General features: G+C 32.4%; 1 protein-coding gene across 1 annotated transcript in view; it reads left to right on the forward strand.

Moving 5' to 3' along the window:
- Positions 1-13884, forward strand: part of LOC129230463 (secretin receptor-like) — a 53197-nt gene that overhangs the window by 14699 nt on the left and 24614 nt on the right. The window contains exons 3-6 of the mRNA XM_054864864.1: positions 1877-1987; positions 3219-3337; positions 8103-8197; positions 11314-11425. Coding sequence (XP_054720839.1) covers positions 1877-1987; positions 3219-3337; positions 8103-8197; positions 11314-11425 — 437 coding nt within the window. The remainder of the gene's footprint in view (positions 1-1876; positions 1988-3218; positions 3338-8102; positions 8198-11313; positions 11426-13884) is intronic.

Consider the following 13884-nt stretch of genomic DNA (forward strand, 5'->3'; position numbering starts at 1 on the left):
GTTCGCCTGTATATTTACAAATAATGTATGGTGAATTTTCTCGCCAATTGGCTTGCTCCCATGTTACGGTTCCACGTTATGATAATTTCGTAATTTTCATAACGTTTTTTTTCTTAAAATTGGAATAGAAAAAGAACCACATCGAATTTTCGAAAAATCGCTTCGAGGTGCACATCCCCATGCTACAAACTAACTTTGTGCCAAATTTCATGAAAATCGGCCGAACGGTTTAGGCGCTATGCGCGTCACAGACATCCTACAGACATCCAGACATCCTCCGGACAGAGAGACTTTCTGCTTTATTATTAGTAAAGAAGAAGTCAAAATCTTGAGAAATATTTTCATTCAGTATATGTAAGCCAGTGACTTTAAAGCCATTAATTATATTTGATAATGGGAAGGACAGTGGGAATGCTCGTCCAACTATTCCAACAAACTGGAGAACATGAAATTTTAGGAGTTGTAATAACTATATGCAGAAGTGTGTACCTTGGACCAGTCCAAGGTACACCACTTGTATTGGGTTCGAAGTACACTACTTGGTATAAAAAACAAAATAGCTGACCATTATGTTACAGTTAGGTTTAACTTTGTTTCAAGCACATGGTGTTATAGCTAGAACATGACTGTATAATGCATAACCTTCATTTCAGAATAAACAATATATGTTTCATAATAAAAAATACATAAAAGTATCTGGAAAAACTTATTTTTGAATGGTATATTTCTTTTTTCAATAATACTTCAATCAGATAAGATTTCAACAAAACATAATAGTATGCACTGAGACATCTAGTGACAAATACTTTAACTACACATGTTGCTATTCAGCTATTTTAATAAGCAGAGCTATAATCAGCCTAGGTCCAAGGTACACATATGTCCGAGGTACATCACTTACCCCTATACATCATTTCTATTATTTGTATAATAATATAATAATGAGGTATAATAAGGAATAAAAAATAATATACAAAAAATACTTTTGATCTAAAAAGTATTTACTATTGTCTCCCCGTCATCGAGATACATGTATAAGGTCTGAACGTTGAGCAACATTTAATAAAAAGTCACCACATTTAACAAAAAAATGGAACGTTCTGGAAACATTGATCACACCATTTTACAAACCAGAGGTGGATACAGAAAACCGTTTTAGGTGGGGAGGGGGGGGGGTGCTGAAGACTGACAGAATCAGACCCTCCCCCATGAACGAACCTATGGTTTTGGGTGCGAAAAGTTTCTGAAACTGCTTGGGAGCCAATAAAGAGCACAAAATCTGCCAGGAATAAGGCACCTAAATGAGGATAAACGTTGCAATTTAATTTCATAAGCAATGAAGCGAAGTAGTTTTTCAAATATCTACTTTCAAAAATACTTAATGAATTGAAAAGATACTGCAATCGATTACATTTTATGCTCTTAGTGTTTGAACACAATCTGGACGGATACTCTTATAGACGGTTTATGGGTGGGGGATCATGACCTCCATGACCCTCTTATTGTATCCACCACTGCTACAGACCATCAATTAAATGATACTTTTTATTCTATGGGACTTCTACAATAGTGGTAACAATGCAATGTTCCATTAAAGTCGCTGTACCCTCGTTAATATTCAAGATATCGACATTCTGAGGTGAAAAATAAATTTTGTCACATCTACTTTTGTCAATTACCATAAAAAAATAACGCGCAGGTGCCTTCATCATCTTCTTCTGACTCTTCACTCTTTTTATGTAATAATTTGTAGAACAAAACACATGCATGAACATTTCGCTTTGATCTGTCATTTTAAATGCTTATTCCTCTAGTTTTTGCTATTTTATGTCACTTTTCTTGAAAAACACATAATGCATCTCTTTTTGTTTCATAGGTATATTTTGTCCTCAAATATGGGATGGAGCATACTGCTGGCCGTTCGCATCAGCCGGCTCTTTAATCACCCGACCATGTCCTGACTATATAGTTGGATTCAATCCAAATGGTAAACTTTCTCTTTAGTTGATATGATAAAACAGAAGTAGGAGTTTGGTAGAGGAATGTGAGACAAAGGAATATAGTTAAGCTAACTACCTCTTTCAAAATTAACCAATTGCAAATTTGGTTTGAAAATTGCAGTACAAAGAAAAAACAATGTATTTTAAGATAAAACCCTCATTGAAACATTATTTTCATTTCTAGCGGTAAGTTCCTGTTTTAGTGGATTTTTTTCACCTTTGTTTTCATGGGGCAAAGTGAAAAACAAAGCAAGTGGGGCAAAGTGAGTAAATAATAGTATGCATGGATAAATGAATGAATAATGAAACAAAGGACTAATAAATAATTTAATTAATGAATATGTAAGAGAAAATCAATGCGTGAAACTATAAGAAAATAAGTGAATGTATGAATAAATGAGTAAATTAGTAAATGAAGTAGTATATATGAATTAATAAATGAATACAGAGATAATTAAAGAAATGAATGAATAAATAAACGAAATAAGCTACAGTCGAGCCCGTTAATAGGAATATCGGTTGAAAGAATATCCCGCTTAATGTAATAAATTTTCAGTGTACCAAAAAATGTAATTTGTTATTGTGACTTCGGATAACTGAGTATCCCGCCTATTAGGATAATTTTTTGGGTCAAATGGGCTATTCCATTAAACGGGTTCTACTGTATTTCCCTTTGCCCCGCTTGTACGCGACAAATTATGTTAAAATTTTAAATCAAAATATGAATAATATTGACAAAAAAAGCACTGCACTAGATATCAGTAAATCTCAATTTATACTTAAAATGCTAATTTCAAAAACTGTATCATTTTATTCTAACATAAGTTATTTTTTATAAATCAAAAAAATATTGCAAAACGAGTTCACAATTTTGAGAGATTTTTAGAGTTAGTTATTTTTTGACTGAAATCAACTCTAATATATTGCTACATAGGTGGCAACTTATGTGCAAACAGTCAAAATATTTTGCCATTACACTTTGCCCTACTATTACACTTTTCCCACATTGCTTCACTACAAATGTAATAATATTTAAAATAAAAACAGTTTATTTTTTTTTTCTCTTCAACAAAATCTTGTAAAAATTTTGTATTTCTTTTGCTGGTTACACTTATGTTGTAATGTTTGCAAACTATGTAGTTTTTATTGCAACTTACAACTTATTTCTACTAATATATCTATAACTATATTCCACCAATTAGTTTCTTTTGTTTTCAGAAACAGCCAGCAAATTTTGCGCTGAAGATGGCACATGGTGGCGGCATCCAATTCTAAATCAGTCTTGGACGAATTACACTCTTTGTGAAGACAGGCATCAAGATCCTTCAGTATTTTCTGTAAGGAAATATGTACATTATATTCTCCGACGCATATTAATGTTACTAATGCTTCATATATGAAAATAATTTGTGTTTAAATTGATGCGTTTAATAATAAAATTTTCTCAATCCACCTTACACTTGAAAACTTTTCAAAGCAAACTAAAAAGCTTTCAAGCTTTAAACACTTTCCAAACTTAATAATTTTTCCATTAGATTCTTTTGCGTTTGAAAACATTTTGTTGTACGATTTCATGTTTGTCTAACAAAAAAATTAACAATTAGGTGGCGACACCAGTAACTTAATGTATTTAGCTTAATGTATTTAGAATTTTTAAACTTTTTTTCTCTCATGCAACTTCATCTCATCTAACGTTTGGCTGCTTCTGGATCGTCTGAATTAGTTAATTCTATTTTCATTTGCGCATTTTCGAAAAAAAGTCCGACCCCCCAGTAACAGACACCGAACATTCTAACGATACCCAGTCACAGGTAAGATGAGCAAAGGATGAGTGATCAACAAAACTCCCTTTTTCTCTTCAAAATATACAAAAGTTCTTTATTTTTAGGACTAAATCCTTATTTAATTCAAATGAACATGGAACACCAGCTGATTCACGTGGTGTTTGTTTATAACATTCCACCACTGCCTTGTAAACAACCAATCGACTCATAAAATTCACTCGCATAACACTGGATGGGTTGCACCGTATTCATGGGCCACAACAACAGTTTTACCCGCGTAAAATCTTATTATTTAAATCCAAACTTATGACTGTCTGTTACTGGTGCCATTGCCCTATTGTCTAATTATTTAGAAAAAAAAAACTAATTTGGGTTTAACTGATTTTGCAGTAAAACAGCCTCAGTTTATTATTTATATTTTTATTTTCCGTTAAAATTCCAATTAAACTCATGTGGTTTCTCACTTTTATGCTATTTACTAGGCTTTATAATAAGATGGTCACAAAGAATCAATTTTTGATTTTCTTCCGCTCCCCCCCCCCCTCCCCTCTTAAATACACCAATGGACTAGAAAATATGATTCGCCGAGTTTCAGTTTAATCCGATGATACTAATAAGTGCCTCAAGAGACTAAAGTTACGAAAAATAGCGATTTTTGGAAAAAAATCGTAGTTTTTCTTCTTCAAAACCAAAACTGTTCATCCTAGAAACTTTGTTCTGCTCTCATTTAATGGAAAATATCATTCTCGTGATAAGCTATTTCATCCATTTTTTAAAAGAAAATGTACAGAATGGTACTTGACATTCAGGTCAAAGAAAATATCACCAGTAAGGAATTTCCATGCAAAAACCTAACAGCATTACAATATTCAATCACATTTCTTTGCTCTTTGCTGGTCTTATTTTATTCATATAATTTGTTATATTTATATATTTTTTGTTACAGAAACTGCCATTGCTCTTCGTCTTTCGTCAAAAAGGAGCTGAAAACTTGAATTCGTTTTATGCCTCTTTCAGCTGTGCCATTGACAACCCTTAAACTGTTTCCTATTTTTTTTGATTTAATACAGTATTGGTTTTCACACCATTTATCAGGACCAGTAATTAGGAACTCGATTTAATCTCTTTAAAAAATTAAATCTCATAAAAAGTTTAAGGAGAAAACTTCCAAAACATGAAAATTTGGAGTCCCTCCTCTCCCCACCCTGGCACGAAAAGGTTTCAGTGTTAACTGTTTATGTTTACATTAAGACTGAACAAGAGTTGATAGAATTCATGACCAATAAAAAGCGCATTATTGATCAATATGATTGACATTTGAATAGTCTATGCTCATTACAACGATATTTCAAAATACGGAACACAAAATTAAAAATGTAGTTTTGGAAATAATTTCACCTCAAAATAATAAAAGTAAAAATCCTTTTACTTAAAAGATTAGCAATCACGGTCACGTCTAAAGCAAAATTTATCATAAAAAACAATGATCTTCGTTGTGAACGAACTGCAGTAAGATGAATTATATAAGTTCGTCCGTGCTTTCAAAGTTTTTCGGCGGGGGGGGGGGGGAGCTGGGGGTAAAGGATATGAATTCAGTTTATTTAAAGGAAAAAATCATCAAAATACAAGAAAAAATGCATAATTGCTTTATGTTGTGAATATCCAGAAGGATCACTTGTCCCCCCCCCCATTGATTGCCAAGTGACGGGCATGTATGTAGGTAAATTGAAAATTCAGACATATGGGGTGTCATGAAGATAATTATGCATCCTTCAACAAGAATATTAGTGAACGATGAATAAACTGAAATAAAATTAGTAGCTACGTAATGCAATTTTGAAGCTACGTCAGCATTATTTTAAACAAGAAATAAATTTTGATTTCCTAGAGAAGAAAACCCAAGGAAATAAATATTTCGTTATATAATCAGTAATAAAAAGTGTTACCAACATTTAAAATAATTAGCCTTAATAAAATCAAACCATAAACGTAAGATGGTTTGATAAGAAAGACGATAAATCACCATTTGGTAATAACATGTTAAAAGTAATGGAACATTTATTCTAAACGCAACAATGGACTAAATTTACAACACCAGTTTTCAAGAATTCTAAGTTAAAATCAACATTAGAGGCAATAAAACGACGAAATAACCCTCTTTTGTCGAAAAAAGTTTAGGCAGAAAGTTTAAACATTTTCTTCAGAAGAAATAATGTTAGAAAGGGAATTTTCTCTCAACACAGCTAAATTGCCGCTATGTCAATACTTTATTTCAATTAGTATTTGATGAACATTAGAATATCCATGTTAATTACGCAGTTAAATACTGGGTAGATCAACAAAACAGTATAGAACCAGTGGTCAATCTGCCGTGGGCGACTATTGGAAATGCATAAGAATTACGTACCCAATGGTCGGCCACCCCTCTAAAAATAATTGATTCGATGAAAGAGTTTATTTTTCAATTGAAACGTAATGTTACATTATCCATTAAAACATAAGTAAAAGCAAATTTACATCAGAACGAAAAGAATAAGGGTACCTAACATTTAAAGAGGAAGTGTCTTCTTAAGAAAAGAATAAGCAAAATCGCAAACTAGGATGATGGGCACACTCATTACTACTTAATAAAACATACTTACAACTTCACTGTTTTTGGATGATAGTTGGGGACAGGTGAAGGAATGTGGGAAGGCATCATATCCGATTTTAAGTTATACATATTTTATTTATATGCAGTTTTATGTCTTTCTGGTCGACTACTGGAGCACTTACCCTACTTATTTGTCTAATAAACTAAACTTCCTTCAGATTGAGTTGTACTTTTGTAGCACTTTCATCATCGCCTACTTCGGATCTTGATTTTGCAGCCTTGTTTGTTTTTATCTTCTTTTCCTAAAGTATCATGAAAAAAAAAATGGAAATGCAACCTTCTCTGAGCTCAAGAATCATATGTAGATAATTATTTTAGCGCTGTGTCTGCAAAATCTTCATCAATGCTCTTGCATTGAACTAAGGATTTTAATAAGAGATCTTGGGGGGGGGGGGGGGAAGCTGGATTGCAGACAAACGATTGGGATTCGTTCCCAATCGCTTAGTGGTGTGATGGTATAGACAAAGAATTATCATATTATCAGGGGAAAAAAAAACTCTTTTGAAAATTAATGGATTGAAATATTTTTTATACTAAACGCTTCAATTAAGTGATCACTTATATTCGGGCAATTCCACGAACTGATGTTTTCAAAGCAAAGCACTATGCATTTTGTAATATTCAACGCAAAATGTACATTATAAAAAATAACTTTTCTCCCGTTACGTTTGTAAGCTAAAATTAGTGGTGTAATGAATTTTCAAAATAAAGAACAGATAAAAAAATTGTTAAAATAACGGTAACTGACTTACATGTTACTTTTTAAAAAGGCAGTCATTTACAATGTTTTAAGCAAATTTTTAGAAATAATCCAAAAGGTATTTCAGGAATTCAACTAATGCAGCTTAAAAATACAACAATCTAAGATCTTTTGTATCAATATATCGGTATATTTTGCGATATCACAAAATATAACCTGTTTTGCTTTTGAAATGTTAGTCAGTTAGTTGCCCGTGGAATTTCCTATTCCTAATTTCAATGTACCTTTTTGGCTAAATTTTTCAACGTTTTATTGCTTCAGTTAATGGTATAGTAAGTTACTCCAACGGATTGGGACTCTTAAACCTCTTCAAAGTCTGCTTACGTATTGAGGATATATTCTTACAAAGCCTAAAAAGCTTCTGGAAGTGTTTTTTTTCTTCTTTTTGAGAATGAAATTTATCACCGCTGTCGTATTCTACACTACTTTCCATCTTTAAAAGCAGGCCCACTTTAATGTCGTCTTCAGTTTTGGAAATAATCAGCAGTACCAGGGACTATGTTTTAGAGAGAAGACAGCATGAAGGACAATTGGAACTGAGTCCAGTGACTGGAATTTTATCGAAATTGAAAGCAGGATATTTTCAATAAAACTGCAATCTCGCCGGTTGGAATTCTAGTAGATGGAATTACGGTTCAATGGAATTAAAGTTGTTCATTTTACCTTCTATGCGCTACATTTTTTGTGTAGGCACTTGTTTTCCAAATTGATCACGACATTAAAAATAACCTGTTTTGAAAGTAGAGTAAAGGAATGCATAAAGTTGAAATAGACAAATAAAACATTTGAAAATAGTCTTGAAGAACTTTTTTTCCATTGAAAATGGGCTTACTAGTTTATAGAGTTTAAAAAACATAGCTTTTAAAACCTGTTGCTTAAAACAAATGTTGTATTCTTTCTTTCAGGTGCACATACCAGTCATAAGAGCTATATCTCAAGTGGGTTATTCCATATCATTAACTCTCCTTCTGATTGCCTGTTTGGTTCTCGGTAGCATAAAGTAAGATGTTCCTGTTGTATAATTTGTGATACATTACGTACACTCATCGTTGCTTCACTTTTCTTTCCCGCCGAAAGTTTAGAAGGATGAATTAAAATAAACAATAAACAAAATTTAAATCTAAATTTACTTGAATAAAATGTAACTATACGCATAAAACTTGCCCTTAATGTTTGTCTTAAGTGCTTTTCTCAAAGTTACTTAATGTGTGAAGATTTTTTCCAATATCTAATATCATTCTAATAAACTTTATTATCCAGTTAAATCATATGAGTACGTTAATGGGTTAAAAATGAAGTACATTTGACATGGAAATAAGGAGGTCAAACAGAGGAAAGAATTTCCTCGGATGACTTTTCATCCAGAAGCTCACACTTATTTTCATTGAAAAAGATGTTCCTTGTAACACCGAAACAAGTGTCTGCAGTAATTTGCAATTTTTGTGCTTCTAAACGTTGGTTAATTGATTCATTTAATTTTCAGCACGAAGCTATTTATTCATTACAAGATGATATTTAGTGCCTCAAATGAAATATATCGTTAATTTTACGGCTGACCTTCAGTGGACCCTGGCAGGGGTGGCTAAACTGTGCCGAAGAAAGTGAAAATGTGTCATGTTTGAGGCTTCCTGGTTCCATGCACTGAGGTTCAACCATAGTTTTTGTGAGCAAATTTGTGTAATAATATTTTTAAATTATTAAATAGGCTCATTAAAAGCACGGTTAATGCTCATTGCTACTACAAAAATAGCAGTTTTGTCTTCAAATTATGATAAAAAGTGTACCTTTTAGGTGCCTATATCTTAGAGCACTGAGGGTCAGTTTAGAACTTGATGCCTGCATTTCAAACTATAGTATATGTCTTTTCACAAACAAATGAGAGAACTATGGGCAATGGTTCTGCAAGCTCATAACATGCACTTCAAGATGAGGAAATTGCATACGAGTTAACGACGCTTCCTGTTAGTTGTTCTCAAGTTATATGCTTTGTCTTGCATTTTTTATTGTCCCACTAGTCAGTTAGGCAACCATATCCTTGTTTTATAATGTCATAATATTGCTTTTATCATAAGTAATAAAATATGACTTAGTAATTGTTTGTTATCATGGTAGTTTAGTGCAAAGAAAATAATTTTAGCCACTTTAATGTACAGCCTAAAAATGGAAAAAAATAAGTCATTATCAAACGGAAAAAACTATCTAAATTATAATATTAAAAATATACCTAAAACACCTTCAAAAACATTCACTTCTAAAATATTCACCACTTATTAAAAGTGGTGAAGCATCAAGAAGAAAAATTTGCTCCGAGAAAGTGGTAGAAGCAATGCGCACTGCCACCATTAAAAAACATGACTATGTTTATTCCTCGAGAATATTTAAAAAAAGCACAGATTCAGTCTTTTTTTTCTCAAGTATGTCAACAGCAAAAAAGATTGGGAAATTGTAGCCACCATCAATAAACGAGATGGAGGATATAATTTGAGAAGATAATTTAAGAAATGAGGTAAATTATTTGTCTGTTTTCAACAGATATTTCTGACGTGTACTATTCTTAAACATTCCTCCTTTTGTAAAGTAAGAAAAACAGCCTTAAAAAAAGCACAAATTTGCTGCTTTTTTTAACGTTGTTTTCCCTCCTTTACTGTTCAGCACAAAGGTATTTATTTATCTTATTCCTCCTTTTGTTTCAGAAACCAGGTTTTTAAACTGCTTTTGAAATCAGTAAAATTATGAACGATATTAGAAACGATGAGAAATTTTCAGTACAAATTGTATAAAATAAGTCTAATCAACTACTTGTACAGCTACTTCTGAAATAAAATACATGTATAATGTAAAAAATACAAATTTGCGTGAACTTTGTGTATTCTCTTATACTTCTCTCAAATTAAATTTCAATCATCACCATAGTGCCAATCCGGGGGAAAGTGTAAACCGGGTATGTTAATTGAATTGAAAACTGAATAGCTCATTTTACTGTTTTGAAATACATATTGTGTTCTCAAAAAGAATTTACCCATAGTTCTGTCATTAAAAAAAAAAAAAAAAAAAAAAAAAAAACGTACATACTCCTGTTTGAAATGCAGATATCTAGATCTACACCGATTCTCAGTGCAGTGAGATAAAGGCTTATGAAAACTGCACTTTTTAGCATGTTTCGATATAAAAAAAATCTGCCATTTTTTGGCAGCGCAGAAGGTGAGCCATGCAACTAATGAGGGTATTGAATAATTTATATATATTATTACACAAATTACGTACAAAAATCATGGTTTAACCTTAATGCAGGGAACCAGAGGGCCTCAAACATGGCACTTTTTCATTGTTTTCAACAAAGTTTGGCTACCCCTGAAAGGCTGTACAGAAGGTTAGCCACAAAATTCACGATAGATTTCAATTTAGGTACTTATTGTCATCACAAGATTTTTTTTTGACTGATGCTCAATACACAGAAATAATCGAATTTAAAAAAAACGCTGATTTGGAAGAACCTTTACGTCGAACTCCACTTTACGAACTTGAACAGGTCCCCAAAAAGTTTTTGGAGGAAAAGAAATAATACATGTCTCCTGAAATATTTAAAAGAATCCACCATAAAAATTTGTGCAAAATCAAAAATGGTGTATATCCAGACACCCCATTTCTGCTCGGTTCTTATAAAAAATGGCTCTTAGAATTTAAAGAAAAAACATGCTTGAAGTAAGTAATTAAATACTTCACAAAATATCAGTAAGTCTCAATTGAAATTTCAAACATAATAAGAATTTTATCATTGCAAAAATTATTTTTGTTAAAAAATAAAATGTTACTATTTGAGAATCAAATTTTAGAAATGGCTTGTATCATTGGAAATCTTAATCTTCAGAGAAAACCGTTTTCTGACTGGAAACAACTACATGTTTAATAACCTAGTTAAAATATTACCAGATAGGTGGCACTGCAAACTGAGTAAGATTTTTTACCTTTTCACTTTGTCCTGAAATTTCAGTTTGCCCTAATGCTTTTACGTAAGAGTAAGCCAAATTAAAAATATTAAACATATCCAAAATATCCTAAGATAGTTTCGAAATTGATTGTTTATTCCTGAAATTCATACCTCTTATTTATTTTCAGGAGGCTACGATGTCCACGCAACAATTTGCATCTCCAACTGTTTTTGTCTTTCATTCTACGAGCATCTGTGACACTACTGAGAGATTTAGCGAGCAAGAATGGGTTGAAAGAAGTAAGTTACGACATATTTAATTGGAATACAGTCGTCGCTCATTTCATTGTGAATGTACCAAACACCGTGGTAATTTGCCATTTTTATCCTGGATTATAGTTTTGAGCGGCAAATCCACTATTCCATTGACGGGTTTGAAGCTACATTTGAAATTAGAAAGCATACTTGAAAAATAAAAACCCGTCGTAGTATGCGAAGTTCGAATAGGGACCTTCCCCAAATGACGTCAAGTGTGGCGTACATTCAAAGAGCACATAACCCAATTTTGCCTCCAAGTCCTGTGGTCATTTTGAGATCATCTGGCTCATCAGAAAGTTGGTTGTGGAGAGGGTGTAAAGTGAAGCGAACATTGTGTTACAAGGGGAGGGGTCAAATTTGTTGAACACGTCTTTTGTGGTCAGCCTCATAGGAAATATTGAGTTATGTAAGATTTCCTTATCTATAACGTATGGCAGTTCAACTCTGAGAACGTAGTAAAATCGTCTTCTTATTGCTTATTCTCCCTTTAGAAGAAAGGTTTTCTATCAAGGTTATGCTTCATCGCATCAAAGCCCGGCTGAGTGCAGAATTGAATTTTGTTGTTTATTTATTTGTGGCACTAAAAGACAGCAATGGAACAATATTTTGATTCATTAAAATGTCAGTAAAAACATTAAGTCTCTCTTTGTTTCCCATTTATAAAAAAAGCGAAACTTTATGCAGCTTTCAATTTTCTTTCTTCTATGTGTTTAACTATCGTTATTTCGAAAGTTCCAAACTTTTCTACTTTTTTCTTCTAATATTCATTTTTTTAAATTCCTCTCCTGCTAATTATCTTCATTTATAGATAATCAGAGACAGAGAGAGAGAGAGATAAGATAATCACATTTTAAATATATATTTTCAACTTGCCTTACTCCGCTGAGTATGGTAAAAAAGTTTAAGATAAATCTGAAGACAAATTGCAGAAATAAACTTTTAGACAAACAAATCTTTCCACAAATGAAAATGTATTGTTGTTTTCTCCAGCTCGTGAAACAATTAATGAATGAATTGTTAATATATTTGTTTAGGAGAGAAACTTTCTCCTTTTTTTTTACGAACTTTTGAAAATGGGATTTTAATTAAAGATTTTTCATTGATTCTCAGAAGTATTTTCATGCTTCGTGCGATTTTAGTTTTTCTTGCTTTGAAGTTTATTGATTAAATGAGGCTAAACTGAAATGAAAATTCTTCGAAATGTTTGCCGACAAAAACAGAAATATTAATAAAAACTCTTTAGAAAAATAAAATTTATCAAATGCAATTTGCTTGAGGCATTTGAATATTTTCCATAGGAAGTTTCCTTTAGCTTCGGAATCTCGTTTGGTGCCAATTTAAATGGTCACCAGAGAAAAAGCCGCAAGAGGCGTTATAAATAGGATGCTGCTATTAATATTAAAAAATACACTTTCTTCTTTTTTAGCCTACTTTCCCAGTAAAAGTCAGAAAAAGAAAAAAAAAAGCATGAAAGAAGGCTTAATGCATCTTAAAAATATCGCAAAAGCAAAAAAAAAGTCAAAAATAAATAAAATAATTAAATAAATATTGAAAAATTAAAAATTGGAAAGTAGGGTATTGAGATGGGGAAAAATGTCTGTCGGTCTGTCTGTCTGTCTGTCCCCCCCCCCCTAATAACTTTTAAATGAATCTTCCGATTCGAACAAACTTTTTTTTGTTCGAAAGATCTCGGCGAGAACACCTCATTCCCATAGTTCACTTTTTGATTTGAACTATTTTTTGTTCAATTTTGAACAGTTCAAAAAACTTAACATTAGCGCCTACGGGGAAATTCAAGGCAATTCCGAACTGTGAGGCGAATTTGCTTCAAACAAACTTTGTAGGAAAAAGCGTTTGATGAAAAACTTGTATATAAAATATCGTTTTGATTTGAACAATTTTCCGTTCAATTTTGAACAGTTCAAATCCCTTAACATTAGCGCCTACGGGGAAACTGAAAGTCAATGTAGATTCCGTACTTGAAGGCGGATTTACTTCAAACAAATTTTGTTGGAAATAGCTCTTGACGCCAACTCCAGACTTCGACTCCGAGAATTTAGGGGCACTTGACTCCGACTCCGACTCCTGTGCCCGACAATTAATCGGACTCCGACTCCCCGACTTCGACTCTGACTTCGTAGCCTTTGCAAAAATTTATACACGGAGGACAAATGACTGACTCCGATTCTTAGATATTCGACTCCGACTCCTTTACCTCAAAATGAGATTGACTCTGACTCCGACTCCGCAGCTATGGTTTTGACTGTGAAATAATTATTGTTGATCTGACTTGTTTTTATTTTTACGCTGAAGTTTTAATTTAGGTATTCAGTTTTCGGCGAATAAACTCGAAGTCATTTATGTTTCTACATAAAGATATGCGCAGACGATTTTTTTTTTTTTTGACAATGAAAATTATTTCTTTAAGTTGACATTTTATT

This window comes from Uloborus diversus, chromosome 9 (genome assembly GCF_026930045.1).
Source record: "Uloborus diversus isolate 005 chromosome 9, Udiv.v.3.1, whole genome shotgun sequence".
In the NCBI taxonomy this organism is placed as follows: domain Eukaryota; kingdom Metazoa; phylum Arthropoda; class Arachnida; order Araneae; family Uloboridae; genus Uloborus; species Uloborus diversus.